The sequence below is a fragment of the Festucalex cinctus genome, chromosome 16 (assembly GCF_051991245.1).
Source record: "Festucalex cinctus isolate MCC-2025b chromosome 16, RoL_Fcin_1.0, whole genome shotgun sequence".
NCBI lineage: Eukaryota > Metazoa > Chordata > Actinopteri > Syngnathiformes > Syngnathidae > Festucalex > Festucalex cinctus.
In genome coordinates this window covers 7997390-8017500 of record NC_135426.1, presented here as the reverse complement: position 1 = coordinate 8017500, position 20111 = coordinate 7997390, and the positions used below count along the sequence as shown (strand labels likewise).

The window sequence follows — 20111 nt, the reverse complement described above, 5'->3', positions numbered from 1 at the left end:
AATAGTGGGGTTACATGGAACATATTGTCAAGATTTTTTTTTCAGTCTAGACAAGACTTTTTGTTGTTGTTGTTGTTGTAATTCGACAAAATTTGTCCAACAGGATCAGTGTTATGACACAATTAGAAATCAGCTTGCCCAATCAAAGAAAATGGTTGTCTCAAGTGCCATTTTGTTCATATACTGTCTGTTTTTGCACGTCATGCTTCAGCCTCTCATGAATTTGCTCTTCTGTGTTCCTTCAAAAAACACATTTTTTACTATATCTCAAATATTTGTTGTTGTGCTATGGTCCTTGTAAGTCTATAAAAAGAAGTGCTGCTCCAATGTATCTTGGCTCTTCGCTCCGAAGGGCAGTCACGCCCACCCATTAAACACACATTTAAAAATGACAACAGAGCCAAAGTAGAGTGTATATACCTTGAGAATAATCTCGATGGTGAAAAGCCCTGTGAAGACATGGTCTGCATAGCCCAGGATCTGCAAATAGAAGCCACACGGGTCATTGTTTTGATGTGAAAATCATGGCAACAACATTATCATACATTAGGCATCAAAGCAGGGCGAAACGCAAATAAATAGTAAATACGATGGGAAAATAATAGCAGAAGGAGCATAGATTCAAAATGGATTTGACGCAGAGCCAAAAATGAATATATCATTAAAATTGTGTTTAGATTAAGCTTCAATGAGTTATATTGGCCAAGGAAAATACAATAAAGGGATGTTTATGAGTCCCCAGGTGTCGCCATGAAGCGACTATGTTGATTCCCCCCCCACAGCTAACATGAGCATATTGTATTTACTAGAAGAGCACATATTTGAGTTAATTTAGCAGCATGGCGTTAAAAAAAAAGAAATAGACCCAATAAAACTTAACAGGCCTTTTACAAGTTACAAGTTTTCTGTTGTACAGTAGTCAGGGAGGCAAATGAGTCGTCACAATAATCCTTGATTGGCCATTACGCTTTTAGCACTGACTGGAAGCATGTGAATAACATTTTGCTTTTGTTGTATTGCTCTTGAAAAGCATACCTCATTCCTGAAGGAGACGTTCTTGACCGGGTCCTCCGCTGCCAGACTGATGCTGCTGAGCAGGATGAAGAAGAGGATCAGGTTGGTGAAGATGTTGTGGTTGACGATCTTATGGCACAGAACCCTGAATCTGAAATGAGGAACAGGAACATTTGAGAGGATGGTCCGTAAAGGATAAGGAAAGGCGACCTAAGGATGTATTATTACTTGTTGGTGTGGCTGAAGACGAAGAAGGCGCGGGCCTTGGGCATGGGAACGGCCTTCTCCTTCAGCTGGATGTCGGAGAGCGGCCGTGGCCTCGGGCCCACCGGCACGTCTGGTTCCTCGTCGTCTTCATCGCCTAGCAGAAACAGACAAAACTCAAGAGTAGAACTATTTCACTCAAATTCCTTTTCACGTGCGTGACAGTGTGTTACCAATGTAATCGTTTGCAGGGTATGGATTCTTCTCTTCACTTTCATCGCCGCAGTAATCGTCCATGTTGATCTGCACAACAGAACAGTCCTTACCAAATGTGTTACATTGTAAAATAATAATAATAATAAAAAAATCTTTCAGCCATGATGTTATTGTACCTTAAAGGTGCAATGCGGTACTCAAAATGTTAATGTCAAAGATTTTTCTACATCATGCATGCCCGGATGGGTACAAAGAGCCCTGACCTTTGAACTCATTCAACTCACAGTCATTTTCACTGAAGCAACCCCCTTCGCTCCCAGCTTTTTTTCTGGATTTTGACTGATTTTGCAAGACCCACAGACTATTGTGTTCTATTGCTATAAAAACATGGAATTGAGCAATTAGCATTAGAATATAGCTAAGTTTCATCATCCACAAATCTGTTTAAAACTGTTAAAAGAGCTTTTTGCAACATGGTCCTGGTTGATCTCTTATACTCTGCTGCCACCTGCTGGCCGTTTTTGTAATAACTACCATTGCTTAAAGCATTCTTTTCAGTTCAGAGGCTGCATCAAAGCCTTCTGTACGCTCTAGCTTAAAAAATTAAAACATATAAATACGTCTTTGGGAGCAAATCAGTTAACTGCCTTTTGGCTTCAGTGTCGAGTGTTGAAGGGAAGATACAAGGTGATAAGTGACAGTTTAAAGTCAGCGCTCTTTGTACTCATCTGGGCATTGGTGGAGGATGCATGATGGAGAAAAATCATTAACATTTTCAACTCCATAATACACCTTTAACAAAAACAAACGAAATAACTAGAACTAAGATTGAATTAACATTTTCATACATACATTAAAAACAAAACAAGCATTTAAAAAAAAAAGATAACTAGACCACATTTTATGTTGATAAAATTCACTAATTCTATAATTATAGCGAAAATTCCCTTCACTTTTGTCTTTGTCAGTACAGTGTTCCCCCGTTATAACACGGTTCACTTTTCGCAGCCTCGCTGTATTACGGATTTTTTTAGTACAATTTTGTATAATTTTTTTTTTTTTTTTTTTTTACAGTAATGTAGCTATTTTATAACATTTATGGAGGTTTGAACACTGAGAATGTTTATTAAACAAGAAAGACGTGAGAAAATGGAAATGCCTCAAAGAGAAGAGTGTATAAACTGTGTGGTGGTAGGGTTTTAGAGCCTTAAAACATTTATAATAAATGTAAAACATAGAGCTAACTACTTTGCGGATTCCCTTTCTTGTGGATATTTTTTGGAACCTCACCCCAGCGGAAAACGAGGGAACACTATAGGAAGGAAGGTCGAGCAGTCATTTGGGAATGATAGTTTATTTACTTTATTACATAATATTTGTGACCTTTATTTTGTGACCTTTTAATCCTGCACTCAACCAATACTCCAGATATACTATTAAAAAAAATAAAATAAAACTATTACTACTTGACTACTAAAAACTAACGAAGATGCGAAGAACTGAAAATGAAAACTAAATGATTCTAACCCTGTTTCCTACTTGTACTCACCATTTAAAAGAATGTGTGTGTACCTTTGTGGCAGTGTTGCTCTCGCCATCCGAAGTGATGGACTTCAGCTCAATCTTCTCCCTCTTCTCCTCCAGTGGCGGCTTCTCGTTGTTGTGCCTCTTGTCAGGAGTGCCCAGTCTGGAGAAAAAAAAAAAAAAAAAAAGACCCTTAACTTATCCTTCTCTGCCCTCTTCTTCTAATACTCGACGAGTGCACCTGATGCCAATTCTACCTGGCCAGTTTCTTCCTCTCCTTCTCCTCCTCTTCCTCCTTCTGGGCAGACGTCAGGCTCTCTGCGTCGGCAAGATTGTCCACAGCGATGGCCAAGAAGACGTTCAGTAGGATATCTGGTCACGGGGTTACGTTAAGTATGTTGCCGATCCGTCACATCATCAATCCTTGTGGACGTGACCTTTAAAAGTGACTTCCCCTTTGCCTGAAGGACGCGCCGCTGAATTTATATGGAGCTGCTCGCTGCGGCCTCTGAGCATCCCTATGCGAAAAGTGCCGACGTGCTTAAAAATCACGATGAATATCGCGTTGACGTAAGACAATTTATGAACATTACAACTCATTTTAACAACACAATTTGCCCATAAGGAAACATTTTGGTCACATTTTTCCAAAGGTGATTCCTCAGCACTATTCATTCATTCATTTTTTCCAGCAGGATACAGTTCCCGCAGATGAAGAGGATGATGAAGTAGATGCAGACCAGCATGCCGGGGAAGGAGGGGCCGCCGTACGCCATGATCCCGTCGTACATCACCGAGTTCCAGTCTTCACCGGTTAAGATCTGACGAATACGCATCTCCGTCAAAAGGACAAGAAAGGCTGGAAATGAAAACGTTCTTAAGAAGACAGTTTAGACACCTGGAAGACAGTTAGCAGCGACTGGGGGAAGTTGTCAAAGGTGCTGCGCCGGGTCTCCTCGAAGTTGAACTTCCCGCCAAAGAGTTGCATGCCCAGCAGGGAGAAGATGATGATGAAGAGGAAGAGCAGGAGCAGCAGGGAGGCGATGGAGCGCACTGAGTTCAGCAAGGAGGCCACCAAGTTGGACAGCGAGTTCCAGTATCTGGATGCAACAAAGACAAAAAGGACATTAAGTCAGTTGCGTGTTGCAAAGCTGACTTTTTATTTATTTTATTTTTTTGTATAAAATCATAACGAGACCTCGTTATTTTGAAGATTCGCAGCAAGCGTACACAACGCAGCACGGAGATGCCGAGAGGCGACATGATCTTGGTTTCCACCAGGATGGTCTCCAGAATCCCGCCGCACACGACAAAGCTGTCGAAACGGTTGAAGAGCGAGACGAAGTACGCCTGAGGAGGGGAAAACCCAATATCCGTAATTTGTTTGCAATTTTGCGGCCGCTCTTTTCAACTACATGTGCACTTGGCGTTGTACCTGAAGGCCCAGACTGTACATCTTCAAGAGCATTTCACCAGTGAAGAGTGCTAGTAACACCTTGTTGGCTATGTCTGATGTGAGTGAAATTAGAAGAAGTTAGTTTAAAAAACAAAACAAAATTCCAGCTGAAATTCTTATTTTAGGCCAGTTGTTCTTAACCTGGAGGTTCGGTGGCATTCAAGAGACACACCTGACTTAAATGTTCACACTACATTGCTTGGCCTAGCTGTGCTGCAGGATATTTGGTGCGCTCATAGTTGACTGGTGGCTGTTGTGATGGTACATCGTGTGATGTTTTTCATTATTGTAACAGTAAGCCCCTATACTTGTGTCTTGAATTTTTTTTTTTTGGGGGGGGACAAAACCCCCCCAAAAATTAAGAAAAACCAAAACAATAAAAAAATAAAAAAACAATAAAAAAAAACAATAAGAAAACAATAAAAAAAGAAAAAAAAACATTACATTTTTTTTTAAAACCCCAAAAACAAAAAAATAATAACCCCCCCTCCAAAAACAATTAAAAACAAAAACAAATTTAAAAAAAAAACAATTAAAAAAATATATATAAATAAAGAAAGAAAAATATAAACAAAGTTTATAGTGACTTTTTGGGACCCAGCGTACATTAAAAGCAGTACCTTGTACATCTGTTAACCACTGTGGCTGCTGGTGATGTTCCGAAGCGATGGTCAGAGTGTTGAGGAAAACCAGGAAGATGACCAGCCAATAGAAAACCTGTGATTTGACAGCCGCCCGACACTTGCGCCTGCACAGCCGGTTCCACCTTCGAGAGTAGCGACTGAAGAGGAGGTTGGGCAAGGAGAGAAAAAGACAGAGAGGAGAATAGAGGCCAAGTCAGTAAGAGTATTGATGACATGCCCCTCTTTATCGTTGTTTGGGATCAGTACTGTGGGGGGAAAAAAATGTCATTTGCACAAGGAAAAACAAAAAGGCGATTACGACATGACGACAGGTTCAAATTTCAAGTGTGTCTTATTGTTATTTGGACTTGAAGAGAAGTGGCTCATCTCATTGTCCAAACTATTTATTTTACTCTGCAGTCAATTGAACATTAATTACTATTTGTGGTGATTCGATGCCTTTAATGGCAACCAAAACAAAAGTAAAACATTTAATGCTCTATTTGGATTGACGCTGTTTTAATTTAACTGTTTATTATTGTTCCACTATTTTACTCCACTTGTGTAACTCAATGAGGTGCCAACAAATCACGATTTTTGCCACTATAACTCAAATAAAACAAACCTCTTATTTCCTAACACTGGCAACCAGCATCACATATTATTTTTCTTTCCTTCCATCCATTATTTGTTTGACCTTCTTCCCCTGGCTCTGAAGCGTTTTTTTTGTGTTTTTTTTATAACACGCAAACTGGAAAAAGCCATTCTTCCGTCTGTTTGTGAGCTGCGACTTGTGCTGGGATGTGCACGCGGGACACAATTCCACAAGACAACAGAAGCGCGCATGCGCCGACACCATGATGCGGCATTTTTACCACCAGATTGTATTATTAAGCATTTTAAGGAACATCTTTATTTGTCAAATACACACACACACACATCGTCGGGAGCAGGTGAGCGGAGCGGAGACAATGGCAAACAACATGTACTAACCTGAACTTGGATTTGGAGATCCTATTTCTGGAACACAGAGAACAGAATGGATTATACACACAGACGCACAAACACACATACAGACACAACATGGAGGGCGATTTGAGCAACCTCTCGCATTTCATTTTGGTCAAATCACCCTGTGACAACATGTAAAAAGTGGCAAACAGTCAATGAAATAGTGCAAACATTTTGTTGAATAAGCACCAATGTTTTGAATACCGTCTTGGTCAAATGTAGTTTTTGATTGTTTGCCACTGGAAACATCAACATAAACATAGGACTGAGGACGAAGAGAAAGAAAGAGAACCAAACTCCATACGGTCACAAATGAATGCTTAGATTCCATTTATTTGGAATCGAGCAAAACTCCAAAGTATCAGGTGATACAAGTCCCTTCTCCCTGCGCAATCCATCGAGATGAAGAGATCAGCGGGAGTCGGAGTTGGCCCAAGGTTTGTTTCCATGGTGACCAGAAGATAAATACTCAAAGCCTTATCTCTATAATAGTGCAGCTCGGCTCCAATGTTACGCAGTATAGGAAGGTGAAGTTTATATAAGTTTATTTTATTATTTGCATAGATGATGAATGCTGGAATTCGTTACTCATGTTGTTGCTACGGCAATTTATGTTTCTGGCACAGTTTATGACATCATTTGTTTTTGGTTGTTGTCATTTTTTGGCTCAGACAAAATACCCACAAACAGCCAAACAAACACAAAGTAACAGATGGACAGCGAGAGGAGGATGAATAAACAACAGCGTGCCGTGGATTCCGCGATCCCTCCGGCCAGAGAGTGCGTGCTTCTGACTCTGCGATGCCATTGCCGTGTGGCGTGGGCGTGCCAGAAGCGGGGCCAGCCGGGGTCGAAGCAAGAAAGCGCTCGTTCGGATCTTGTCGTAAATGAACAAGTGAGTCAGTTGTCGGTGAGGACGGAAGCACTTGAGCGTCCAAACAAAAGACGGGCGATCAGAACCAGAGGGGGAGTGAGCATTAAAGGCTCTTTTACTACATGATGAGATGATTGATACCCTGCTAGTTTACGGTTTGGCACACCAGCGAGAATCACGTGATGGGCTCCTTTTGACAGTTTGCTGGCTCTTCCAAATGCACTATTGAAGGAAAGATCCGGGTCCAGTCTGGGAATTACTTACGCTAGCCGGGTACAGCAGGTCTCTCCCTCTACGTCGCCTCCAGGTGCGTTGTCCGTGTTGACCGATTCGTTCTCACTGGCCGGCATGCTCACTATGAGACATGGGAACAAAATCACAGTCAAGAAAAAAAAAAAAAAAGAACAATATTGATATCAATTACAGGCAAAACGTGACTATTTTACAAAAATGCCCCCCCCCCCCCCCCCCAAAAAAAAGACTAATATAAAGACTGATTTTATATTATTTTATTGCTGATTTTTGGGAGGGGAATTTTTGAACGTCATTATCTTTGTCTTATAGTGTAATGTGCCAATGTGTAAAAAAAATAAAATAAAATAAAATAAATAAAGAAATCTCCCCAAAACAATGACATAATTATAGATAACACTTGTATATCAGAATATCGATTGTTTTACTTAAAAAAAAAAACTGCATTCTTCAAATTTCTACTATCTAGTTCCTGATCGAAAACTGCCAATATTGGTACTGGCCGCTCTCACAAGCACGGATGCCTTGAAATAAGGCCGGGTATTGGTACTTATCGTTCTCTAGTAAATAGTAGGGATGGGCGAGTACCGATATCAGGTATCGGTATTTGGCCGATACCAGCCGTTTTTCAAGTACTCGAGTACTCGTGACGCAAACGAGTACAAGCGACCGATGGCAGAGGGGGAAGACGTTAAGTGAGTCCTGCTTGCCTGTAACTGGCGCTAGCTTGCAGCAGTTTTTCACCAAAACTTCACCGGTTTGGAACTACTTCAAAATTGTGAATCTTAAACTAAAAGAGCATTTTTGTGTTTTATTTTGAGCGTTAAGACTATTGAAGAGTGACTGTGCTGTTTTTTTGTCAAAATTAAAAGGAAATATATTTGTTTAAAAATATCTTTTAGTGATTTTTTTTTATTTGTCAAAAGGTACTACTGGTATCGGCAGTTGGTATCGGTATCGGTGAGTACTGAGGGTCTGAGTATCGGTATGGGTCTGAAAAAAAGTGGTATCGAATATCCCTAGTAAATAGTGAATCGTAACACTAGTCAAATGCTCAGGAACCTTAGTGATCCGAGTACCACTATTTGATACTCACAGCTCATGAAGTGAGAGAGCATTTAATTGTTCTGCCTGTCACTATAAGTGGTGTGTTATAGATACATTATTTGTTGCAAATCAATAATCCTTTTCAGATGAATAAAGTGACACTGCCCAAGTTCCAATTTATCAATCATGGCACATTCATGTTTGCAATATCTTGATGATCAGAGATTCCCAAACACAAGCTGATCTACAAAGCAAAATAACAAATACGGTAACATGACCAAACCTTTTGCAAAGACGCTCTTCAATATGCATCCCCAAGTAAATAAAAGTATCCCCAAGACATTGACATACTTGTGCTTATTTACCACTGCGGAGCTTGGGGGACACAAGACACGCAACAGCTAATAGGCTTGGATTCCTAAGCCGACGAGAAGCCTCTTTTGTTATTTCACAGCTCTCAGGGATATTAAAAGCTGCAAATTGCAGGCTTTCAAGTGCAAACATTGCAGGTATATTGTCTTGTAGCAAGGGCTTTTGTCTTCAACTTGCGTTTTATGTCTCCGTCTTCACAAACAAACTTGTCAGTCAGTCACTTGCGTCGTTAGAGGCTGCCAAAAAATCCGCGCGGCATGAATTGGCCATTTCGCTTTTGAGAAAGGAAACGTACGGTACCAAAAGGAAGTCAAGTGCTGAATGTGTAAGTGAGAAAATGAGGAGAGTGGGGCAGCAGCCAACTGGAGAGGGTAGAAGAAAAAAAATGACCGAGGGATACTTGAGTGGCATTGGAGAGAGTGAGAGAGAGCAAGCAAGGGGTGGGAGGGCTTGTGAAGGACGCTTCCGTGGAGGCGGTGGATGGAGAGGCATTGACGGAGACTCGGGTGCGGGGAGTTTGGGGATGAGACCGTTATCAAGTGATGCATTGCTTTTTATTGCTTCTGTCAGTCTTTGGCTGCCGGCGGGAAGGCGCTGCAGCTCCCCCCCTCACTGTCACCTCAAACACTTATTGTAAAACCCTCCGGAGTCAGACGCTGCATGTGAATCTTAATGCCCGCCGTGCGCGCAAAATAAGACTTCTTGGACTCCTGACAACGAAAGCACCTGTGAGTTTCTTCTAATAATAAACACCGAGTTGCCTTGATTGGAGAGCGGAGCTCAGATGAGGATACGTTCCACACAAGGCCTCGACACGTGTCAAGCGCTCCACACTTGAAAGCACTTGGGGCCCGTCGGTCTCTCCTGAGGCCGAAAGCCTTTCAAATCCGGTGCCTCCACCTCAGCGGCGCTCTGAACTAGTTTAATACCTATTGTTGGAGAAAGCCCCAAAGACCTGAGCCAAAGAGGACAGGAGGAGGATGGATGGACGAGTGGATGGATGGGGAAAGGAATCTGACAAAAAGGCACATGCATGCTTGAGGACTCACAGTTTCTGGGTTTATCATCGTCCAGACCTTCCTCTTCATTCTCTGGATCGATGTCTTCAGCCTGAGTGATCCAGTCTAAGTAGCCCTACAGTCACAAACCATGAAAAAGGATGCATTTTGTTACCAGGAACTTCCGTCCCAAAACATGCGTACGTCTGGACGAGTGACATGCCAAACAGCGGCCTGCCTACCTTGAGGTCCTCTTCCAGCTGCTGTTTTTCTCGAAGTTTCTGGAAGTCACCGCGTGCCTTGGCTTTCTCCCTCTCCTTGGAAAACTCTCTGGGAGGGTTCCAGGATGCACATCCAGGAATCACAGAGGGCGAGAGACAGGGAAACAAATCCAGGGTGAAAGTCGTGTTCAAATAAATACGCATTCTGATGATGTGCCTCTGAAAGGTGGAAGGAGGGAAAACCTGTCAAAAGGAAAGAGCTGCAGAGTGTTAGTGAGTAAATGCAAGATACAAGCATACAACTTGACCACTGGCCCCTGTTTCGTTCACATCCCAAATAAGCTAATGTTATGATTTAGCAGTCGATGTGTAGCACTTGGCAGATTTCACAGGAAATCGCAAACAAATACGCCACTATTAGGCAATTCAGGTATACCTAATGAAATGATCCAGCTCCAGTAATGCTTATTTATCCGTCTTAATCATTGCTGTTTGCACTGACAGAAAAAAAAAAAAAAGTGTTACATTTGTACTTTTAGAGGGCAATGGCTTGTCACTGGAGGTGGAGGAGTATCCTTTAGAGTACTCCTATTGTATCCCTTAGGGCAGTGTTTCTCAACCCTGATCCTCGGGGCACACTATCCTTCATTCCTTTATTTAACCAGGTAAGAAACTCATTGTGATTAGAATATATATATATATATATATATATATATATATTTTTTTTTTCCAAGAGGGCACACGGGCAACAAAAATACACAATCCTTACAACAATTTAAGACAAACCACAATCTATATGTATACACAAAATCATCATCGTCATACTATCACTAAATTCAACAAATTTTGCTAAAACTTTAAAAACAGTCACATTAAATATATCCATCCATCCATCCATCCATCCATCCATCCATCCATTTTCTTGACCGCTTATTCCTCACAAGGGTCGCGGGGGGTGCTGGCGCCTATCTCAGCTGGCTCTGGGCAGTAGGCAGGGGACACCCTGGACTGGTTGCCAGCCAATCGCAGACATTAAATATAACAGGAGTTAATTATGATGTGGTAACAAACGCACTTGAATGCTAACAACTAATAACTTTATGATGGAAAAAGTTACAAGTGCACGAGAACCATTTACAGTTCATTTAAAGTGCATTATGTTGCCCGGTCTCTTACTACTACTACTACTGTTTGTTTCCTTAAATTGCATTCAGCACAGCAGTGGCTGGCATTCACATCAGACTAGCACTTGTTTATATGCTTACAAGTAAACAAAAAAGGTACAGACATGCTCCTTTGCCAGTTTGTACCATTTATGTACCTTTTCTAACCATAAATAATAGTAATCATAGGTGTCATGTCCAGAAAGGAAAAAGTTTGGCTTTATGCCCAGATAGCTAGCTAGCTCTCCGGGAGCCAAACTATGGCACAGTTTTTACTTTATGGACCCAGATTTGCCTCCTATGGAACTTGTACCTACGGGTTGAGTTGTAAACACTGCAGGTTGCACCAGAACAAAAATGGGCCCCCGACATGAGCCTTTTTTTTTTTCTGACAGTGTGATGCATTTTGCACATCTATCCCCAGGTTTTCATCCCTGGTACCCCATAAGCACTGCTCCCCGCCTGGAGCACTTCACTGAGTCAGCGGCGGAGCTCCGAGGTCACCGCGCATCATCAAGCTCATTGGCGTCTGTTTGCCGACTCATTTTGCGGATCACTAACCAGATTTTTGTACACGGTCAGTCGGAATGAAGACAAAAAAAAGGCTTCTTCTTTTTAAAAAAATAAATAAAAATCCACTCCCGGCTTCAACGCGGCTTCTCTGTTGTTTCTATTTCAAAGAACATGTCGCCACCTCTCTCTGATTCCTGGTTAGCCATAAATTATCACGGCAGACTTAGGGCGCCCGCTCCACCTCCGCCTCCGCTATCCTCAAACACACTGCGGATGAAGCAGTTGGGAAAAGGTCAGGCTGTGTAGTGTGTTAACGGCATCATTAGTCACAAGTCAGACAAAGAGCCCGACAGCCAAGCCACCCCGAGCTGTTTGTGCCAAATAGACTTTTATTATTTTTTTTCCTTTTTTCCCCCTACAATGCTGCCAGCGTCTCATCCTGGAGGAGGATCAGTCGGAAGCATCCATTTCTCATCAGTTCACATTAATTCATTCATAATGAATAGCTGAGATTGGTTTAATTGGTTGGTTTGGATGTGAAGGAATGGCGACATTTGCTAAATATTAGGGAACAAATCGTGGACTTATGCAAAGTGTCTCATTGGCTCAATCCCTGCAGTTTAGCAAACAAAGTTTAGCAATTAGCATTTGTTTATTTCTAAGTAAACCGTTTGAGGCATTCATAAGAATCGGAAGATTATACTGTCGCAATCCCAAAACATTTCAACAACTCCAATTTCCAGTATCTTCATCTCTGCAAAGTCTTTTGGGAGTACAAATGTTTATCCGTTGTTTATGTATCTTTTTATTTTAAACAACTGCGGCAGTTTTGTTTGACCTAAAACAGTTCTGCGCACCAACCGTGTCATGTCATCGCGTAAGGCAGCAAAGTGACATCGACATCGGCGTCGGGGAGTTAATAATCCGTAAAGTTGTCGTCGTCAACTTGAAGGGGCAGATGCTTAAGTATGATTTCACCACAGTTGGCTGCCAGGATAATAACCGAAACATGCATGCTCAAGCCGGGAATTTGGAATTGAACATCACCAGATGGAATAACGAGCTGTGCCGTGTAGCCATAAAACAAGCATTCAATTGACTGTCGGGACAGAAAAAGGAAGACCCCCCCAAAAAGTTGTCTCCAGGCCTAGCATAAAGACTTAAAGCTTGAAAAGGAGAGGTTAGTCTGAAGTGATCTGTGAACCCTGCCCTTACCCGCTCAAAACCCCCAGAACCAAGTTAAGCACAAAGAAGGATCCAATGATGATTAAGGTGACAAAATACACCCAAGGCCACTTGTAGCCTACTGCATCATTCACCTGGTGGAGAGATAGAGGGGACAGAACAACAATAGAAGGAATGGAAGGGGGGGAAGGGCCCCAAAAAAATGGGAAAAGGAGGGAGGATGGGAAATGGGTTAGATCCTCGCTAATTGTTTGGGATGTGTCACTTATGCAAGATCCTCAGCGCTTGGCCAGCTGCACTTCACGAATTCATGAATATACAAGACGGCTCATTTTAGAGCGCCAGTGCAACGGGAGCAGGTGCCTTTCCGGAAAGGGAGGGCGAGCAAGAGGCTCAACCTCAAATCAGCTAATTGCCCGCTTAATTAATTACTCAAGAGAGGAGGCATTATAGTCAGACATTGTGCAGCAAGACTCCCCTGGACCCAACATCACTGCAGTCCTCAATCCATCACTTGATTTTTTATTTTTATATATTTTTTTTAATTAAAATTTTTGGATCAAGGTGGAGTATTATGTTGCATGACAACACATGTATCTGAAATCATCTCCCCAAATGAAATGAAATTCACCACACCCTTCCCCCGCGCCCCAAATAAAATCTATAAAAATATACAGTAATGGCATGATTAATTAACAATGTAAACAAATTAAACAGTTACTGCCACATTTTTTTTTTTGCCTCACTTCAATAGATGTGCTGCTCCTTCTTGTGCTCGCACTTCAGCCACTGGGTGGCATTATAATCCAAATAAGTATCTACAAAGAGACATCTCAGCTCCACAGTAAGTCACAGTAGCAGTCATTCTTCACAGAGGATCAAAAATATATGCTTGTGAGCATTATCAGTACATGTTGCTCCATCATTTGTGTTCAGATATCCAGTGATTAAATGGTTGTGACACCACAACACCAATTTGTTATCCTGTTTCAATTATGATTTAGCATTAAGCTAGCGCACAATGTGTAATTCTCTTTGTTTACTCTGACATTAAACTTCAACTGGTAGTGGCAAACAGATGATGCTACGTCATGTTTACTTGTTTTACATTTGTCTTGCCTTGGAAGCTAAGATTTGGACATTTAAAAATTATAATAAATCTGAAATCCCACAAGAGTTGACCTTTTTTCATATTTTGTTTTTATCCTCCTGCTGTGCAAGTTTTTCTGTGTTCCACCTCCCACAGCTGACCTGGAAGGTGAATTATTTAAACCCCGGCGTGTCCCGAAAGGCCGGTTGGTGTTTGTAACTCAGCAAAGCAACTCGGGTTCGCCTGCCGGACGAGCACTTATTTCAAACGCGTTGTTGCCGCTTTTTATTCTCACGAGGGCCGCCGCTGACTTAACCTGACGTGAACCGTACTGCGCCGACTCGAAATTGGAACGCGTGCGCGTACGTTTACAGACATGGCGCTTGGTCAAAAATCTGGATGCGAGTGTGTGCAGGTGCGTGTCCATCCGCGATAGGCTGTGATAGACGCTTGCGCTCAAATGACACGAACGTAACAGACGACTACGCTATTGCTTGTTTTGTGTGCGTCTTGCCGTGACTAATAAAGTTGCTTGGGTTGGAATATCCATCAATTGTTTAGGCCTGTGTCATGTTCTTTTATGATGGATGACGACAATTACACTTGTTTGGGCTTTCTCCACATTAGAGACGATGCAGCTCTGACATGTTATTGGGGAGAATTTATGGTAATACGCGTAAACTAAACGGCCAGTAATATTGGGACGCTACACCTGCAAGAAGAAAAGAGTTCTACATTCATGTAATATATCCCCACTTCAATAAAGATATGAGGAGGCGGCTGCACTGCACCCTGCTTCCCAATGACAACACTCACACAAGACAACAAAGCAGAAGCTCTTACCCACTCAACACCCCCAGAACGAGATTGAGGACGAAAAAGGAGCCGAAGATGACGAGAGAGACAAAATAGACCCACGGCAGCTCATAGCCCATAGCATCCTGCATCTGAGAGACGGACAGATGGACAGACAGACAGAGAGGAGGAAGAGGGAAGAGGTGCGGGGGGGTTAATAGAAATATCTGCCGTGTTAAGGTGAGCGTGGACGCTCAAATGGTAAAGAGGTGCCGCCATTCAGAAACGGATGCAGTCAGCCGAGACATTAAGGAGGTGCTTGTTATAAGGAACGAATGAATGCGATTTACATACAGTTTGTGTGCACAAGACAGAAAAGCAAACGGTGTGCTAGCAGAGGGGGTGTAGATTGGAAACTTCCCATCACATGTACATATCAACACGCACACCTGCCTGAACAGTAAACCCAGCAACGTCTTATGTGGTTCCGCATCGTAAGGTGAGAATGACTTAATGCCATCCCAATATACAGATATGGTTCATTTTCATATGGTTTGATAACAGTGAAGACATACCACATTGAATTTCCTTTTGAAAATCAATTCATTTGACTGAAATGAACATTTGTATTGTTGACAGTTATTGAAATGGTCACAAAAACATTGTGATCTTCATATGAATTTGTGAACATATCGGAGCTTTAGCATGTCTTTCCCGTTGTTACAAATGTAACCTGACGTGAGTTTAATAGTGTAATGAGAATCAGTGTTAATTGTGACATGAAGTTTTTATTTAGTTTTAGTTATAGTCTTGACTAAAATGGTTTTAGTCATAATTTAGTCATCTGATTGCATTTTAGTTGAACTCCAATTTTAGTTGATGAAAAAAAAAGAGCCATTTTAGTCAGCTAACTTGACAGTTTAGTCGATATTTTCATTTGGCATACATTTAAACTTTTATACAGAAAACTAAAACACACCTCTTTGTAGCTGTAGTTTAACACGCAAGACATTTATTATTAAATGATTGAATACGTCTTTTATTAATTTCAATGAAACATGTTGAACTGACAATATAATTTAGTTTTCACCTAAATAAAAAAAAAAAAGTGTATAATCGCTTGAGATTAATCTTACAGCTGCACAATGACAAATAAAATTAAATAAATTAAACAAATTAATGTAAAGTGCAATGAACACTGAACAGTTTGAGTGGTTCTTTTCTCCAACCTGCGTTTCATTCCTTCTGATTGGATTGTGTGAATATTTGTCACTGTGTGTTTTCATTTTCATTTTAGTCATTAATGAAATTGTCAGTCAATTTTGTTATAGCCTCAATGAATGGCTTCTATTTTAGTTTTTGTTTAATTTTTGTCTGAAAAAAATCTTTCGTGATGAAAATTACAAAAATCTTTCGTCAACTAAATTATCACCGATAAGAATCAACAATAACTTGTTGAAAATGAGACTTTAAGCATTCCTGTTTCAGAACGGGAGACATTTACACATCAAAACAAATTGCAACAGTAAATTAGAATTTTTTTTTTTTTTTGAGTGTCGTTACCATTATTGATTTAATTCTACGAAAATGACCCATATACATGCTGGCGTGGTGCCCGGCTCACCCAGTACAGCACGTCCGTCCAGCCCTCCATGGTGATGCACTGGAACACGGTCAACATGGCGAAGGCGAAGTTGTCAAAGTTGGTGATGCCGTCGTTGGGGCCCTCCCAGTCCATTTTGCACTCTGTCCCGTTGTGGTTACAGTGTCGCCCGTACGCCAAGTCGGGCGCGCACGGCGCCGGTTTTTCTTCCGCTAACATGCCTGGGGAGGAGAATCACCAGATTGATTGTGACCGGTTGCCAGTAATGTTTGTCAAACGAAGAGTACTGTTTTGTTTTTCATAATATGGGATAATATAAAATTTACAGAGAAACATACGGTACAACAATTTAATGAGAATAATATTCTTAGATGATTGAATACATATTTTTTTTGCATCGAATGCTCATCCTTATGCTCTAAATGCTTTCAAAACTCCAGAGTGTTGCCACTTGGGAGGAATAAAATGGGCCTACAAGCAAGGAATTGACAGTGCATGTACAAATCTGTCCCATTTTGTAATGCCACATCTCACATAATGAGACCAAAAGACAACTTTAAGGTTGTAATGTATATAATCAATAGCAGTATCAGTTAAAAAAAAAAAAAAGTGAAACAGCGCTGTGCTAATTTCACAAAACAAGCTCTCTCCGGGGGTTGATGTATATGGCGGCAGAGTATTCCACTGGCACTTACCCAGAGGAGCGCTAATGCCTCTCAGGGGACCTATACCATCACCATCACAACACTCAAGTCTATTTATACCTGGGGGCCTTTATTGAAAATTGCTTCAATCATTTACGGCGAGCGCTGTTCCAATTATTGCTAAAATACTTCATAGTCACCAACATAAACGATTGTTAAATATTTAACGGATAGGATTGCTTTTAGTGTGGCTTGCCATTTTCTCCTCGCCTTGTTGGCTTCGTACTGCAGTCAAACACTGGACACAGTATTAGCAACACGCTAATCGATGGCGCTTAATAAAGTGTGTTTGTGCGCATACCTGTGTGCTTGTGATAGCAGGTCTTGTGCATCTTGCCCATGAAGAGCTCCAGGCCGATGATGGCGTAGATGATGATGACGAAGAGGACCAGCAGGGCAATGTGGAGCAGAGGGACCATGGCTTTGATGATGGAATTCAACACTACCTGTAAACCTGGGGGAGCGCACACCAGACCACTCTGAACACTCCAAATGTCGCGAATAAACACAATTTGGATAATGCTGCCCAATACTATTATTTAGCAGGACAATTTAGTAAGAATTGCTAGGAAAAAAAAAAAAAAGACGCTTTGCTGGTAACTAACATGTCACAATTGACATTTTAAATATGTATCTTTTCACAAATAAAAGGGAAAAAAACTATTATATTGTACTTTATGAAAACATACAGTATAATGACAAAACTGAATAGAATGTAAAGAAATTGAATATTTTTGGTTTCAATTCAATGTATTTTGTGCTGCTCCTTCTGACGCATTTTGCTCTCTGGCCACCTGGGGGCAGTAGAGTAAATGCATACAGTTATACATGGGGTCAGACAATATGGGGAGAGATTAGTCTCAAAATTATTCACACAAATAAAATTGCAATTTTCACGTTTTTAAACATCCACAAATAAATCTGTGATTTTCATGCGTTTTTCAGATCCACAAATGTATTCGCGGTGTTCACGTGTTTTTCAGATTTACAAATACATTTGTGATTTTTACGTGTTTGTTAATAATAAAAATATTTTTTTCACCATTTATAAAATTTCATTTCTGCTTCTGAGTTGTCGAATATGCGTTCATGGATCATCAATTTTTGAGACAAACGTCACGCTGTTTCAACATATTCACACACGCGCACATCCTCAGATAATCACGTCTCTAAGGTTGGAATATCTTGAAACAATGTGATGATAAAAAAAAAATGAAACAGTGTGACGAAGTTGTCTAAAAAATAAACAAAATCCACAAATGCACATTCACACAACTCACTAGCAAACCTACATTTTTACAAATGGTAAGGCATGACAAATGCATACACAACATTAACAAGTGAAAATCGTAGATGTATTTGTGAATCTGAAAAACGCGTGAAAACACAGATGTACTGTTTTTGTGGACCTCAAAAATATGTGAAAATCATCATTTTATCTATGTCAATTTTGAGACAAATCTCTCCCCATAGGACAAAACTCAGTCAGCTATATTAATATTAGTTCTTCACAGAGGATAAAGAATAAGTGCCTGTGAGTACTACAGCAAGTATTATCAAATTGTCTACATGTGTTTGTGTTCAAATGTGTTTTGCTTAAGCCCGAAGCTATTTTTCGGGCTTTTGCTCGAAAATTACATACCCAAAATAAAAAGATGCTGTCTCTGCAACCACAAGGTCTATTTGAATAATTCTTGTGTCATAATAAAGGGAACACTTGAGATTTGTTCAGATGTGTGTGCAGTTATTTCACTGTGTAGTGCAATACAATCTCTATATTTGATCATTAAATTAGTTGGCATTTGAGCTGTGTTCAGGGTATGTAAAAATGTCTCATATATTCTTGTAGCTCCGGTTCTGCAGTTTAATTTGATGTGCGACATCATTATATTCTTTCATGACTCGTGCATTGTTTCACAGAATTTCTTCTTCAAAGTCCGAGAGGGCCGAGTTGAGGGGCGCTTGGGCTTAGAGGGCTACAGGGTGCAACACAAATGTCCTTCGTTTTGAAATTTTGAAGATGAAAAAGTCTGAAGGATTTGCACCAAATATATACTTAAAAGAAAACATGAGATGAAAAGAATCTCTTTTTCTAGAACAGTTTCTACTGCCCACGATGCCCGTCTATGGACAAAATCCTTGTAAATTCTCATAAGAAGAGGGTCACCATGACACCAATTTAACGCCAAGTGGATGGGGTCACGGCGGGGTGCAGCACGGGAACAATTGCACACGCCCACATACACACACATTACAAGCAGCAAGATAAGTTGTCTGTGAGCCCATCTGCGTTAGTGGCCAAAGAAATCAATAATCCAACGGGAGAGCAAACAGGAGGGGATCAGATAAAGCGCAAGCAGACAAACGCGCGTGTTTGTTATTGTGTGTTATTGCGGGCGAGCATCAGTACCAGCTCAGTGCTTCATTTCATCCCCATCTTCATCCGCACCTGATCCCCAGATGCTTCTATTGTGTACTTGTCCTTCCTCTGCCAACACTGCGTACTTACTGGGTACGCCGGAGACCAATCGCAGGGGTCGGAGTACTCGGAATGCCCTCAGGGCCTTGACGTCGAAGCCCGCCGCCTTGCCTCCGATCGGAGCAGCCCCGTCACCCTTGGTGGCCTGCTCCAAGATGGCGCTGAACAACCTAAAACAGAACAAATGGAAATAATTCTAAAAATATTATCATAATATTGACATCCAACTCCAAATAAACAAGAGTTTATTAGTCTTGGGATGCATGTTTAGGAATAGATTCAAAGTACACGGGGAAATCAAACTATTTCAGTGCAAATAAACAACTGTAAAGTTTTAATGTGAAATAAACATAAGTGCAGGCCTCACCTGACCGTTTTAAATTTTAAATTTCGAACGTCAGCCCCTGCAAAATTGAATTCACCAACCCCGGATCTGAACCATCCATTAGCTTATTAATAATTTAAACAGAGTAAACAGAGACATTAACCTAGCTTGGAAACTTTTTTTTTTTTTTTTTTAAGTAAGGGCTGGAGACATCAGTTAAATGTGCTTCTCAGCGGAATATCAGTGGCTACAATATAAACACCAGCAATATTTTTTTTCTTTCTGGCATGACAATAATGAAGTGTTTCATCTGCTGCCTCTGTCATTCACACATGGGACAATATTAATATTAAAACAAAAGTTGTTGTTTTTTTTTTTTTTTGCTTTTTTGTAGACTTGATGCAGATGCTGATTGGTGAATCACTAATCCAAATCAAAGCTT

The 20111-nt window shown here is 40.9% G+C and overlaps 1 protein-coding gene across 21 annotated transcripts in view; it reads right to left on the bottom strand.

Annotated features, from left to right (window-relative positions):
- cacna1c (calcium channel, voltage-dependent, L type, alpha 1C subunit) overlaps positions 1 to 20111 on the bottom strand; it is a 137260-nt gene that overhangs the window by 31547 nt on the left and 85602 nt on the right. For 19 of the 21 annotated variants that reach the window (XM_077499830.1, XM_077499832.1, XM_077499834.1 and 16 more), the window contains exons 5-23: positions 19375 to 19514; positions 17167 to 17319; positions 16183 to 16382; positions 14607 to 14710; positions 9834 to 9921; positions 9643 to 9727; positions 7187 to 7277; positions 6031 to 6057; positions 5035 to 5195; positions 4394 to 4467; positions 4157 to 4308; positions 3857 to 4058; positions 3659 to 3779; positions 3216 to 3330; positions 3007 to 3121; positions 1452 to 1521; positions 1243 to 1375; positions 1036 to 1165; positions 421 to 480 (exon numbers count right to left, since the gene is read on the bottom strand). In XM_077499830.1, coding sequence (XP_077355956.1) covers positions 421 to 480; positions 1036 to 1165; positions 1243 to 1375; positions 1452 to 1521; positions 3007 to 3121; positions 3216 to 3330; positions 3659 to 3779; positions 3857 to 4058; positions 4157 to 4308; positions 4394 to 4467; positions 5035 to 5195; positions 6031 to 6057; positions 7187 to 7277; positions 9643 to 9727; positions 9834 to 9921; positions 14607 to 14710; positions 16183 to 16382; positions 17167 to 17319; positions 19375 to 19514 — 2221 coding nt within the window. The remainder of the gene's footprint in view (positions 1 to 420; positions 481 to 1035; positions 1166 to 1242; positions 1376 to 1451; positions 1522 to 3006; positions 3122 to 3215; positions 3331 to 3658; positions 3780 to 3856; positions 4059 to 4156; positions 4309 to 4393; positions 4468 to 5034; positions 5196 to 6030; positions 6058 to 7186; positions 7278 to 9642; positions 9728 to 9833; positions 9922 to 14606; positions 14711 to 16182; positions 16383 to 17166; positions 17320 to 19374; positions 19515 to 20111) is intronic. The other 2 variants (XM_077499833.1, XM_077499851.1) reach the window with 1 other exon arrangement.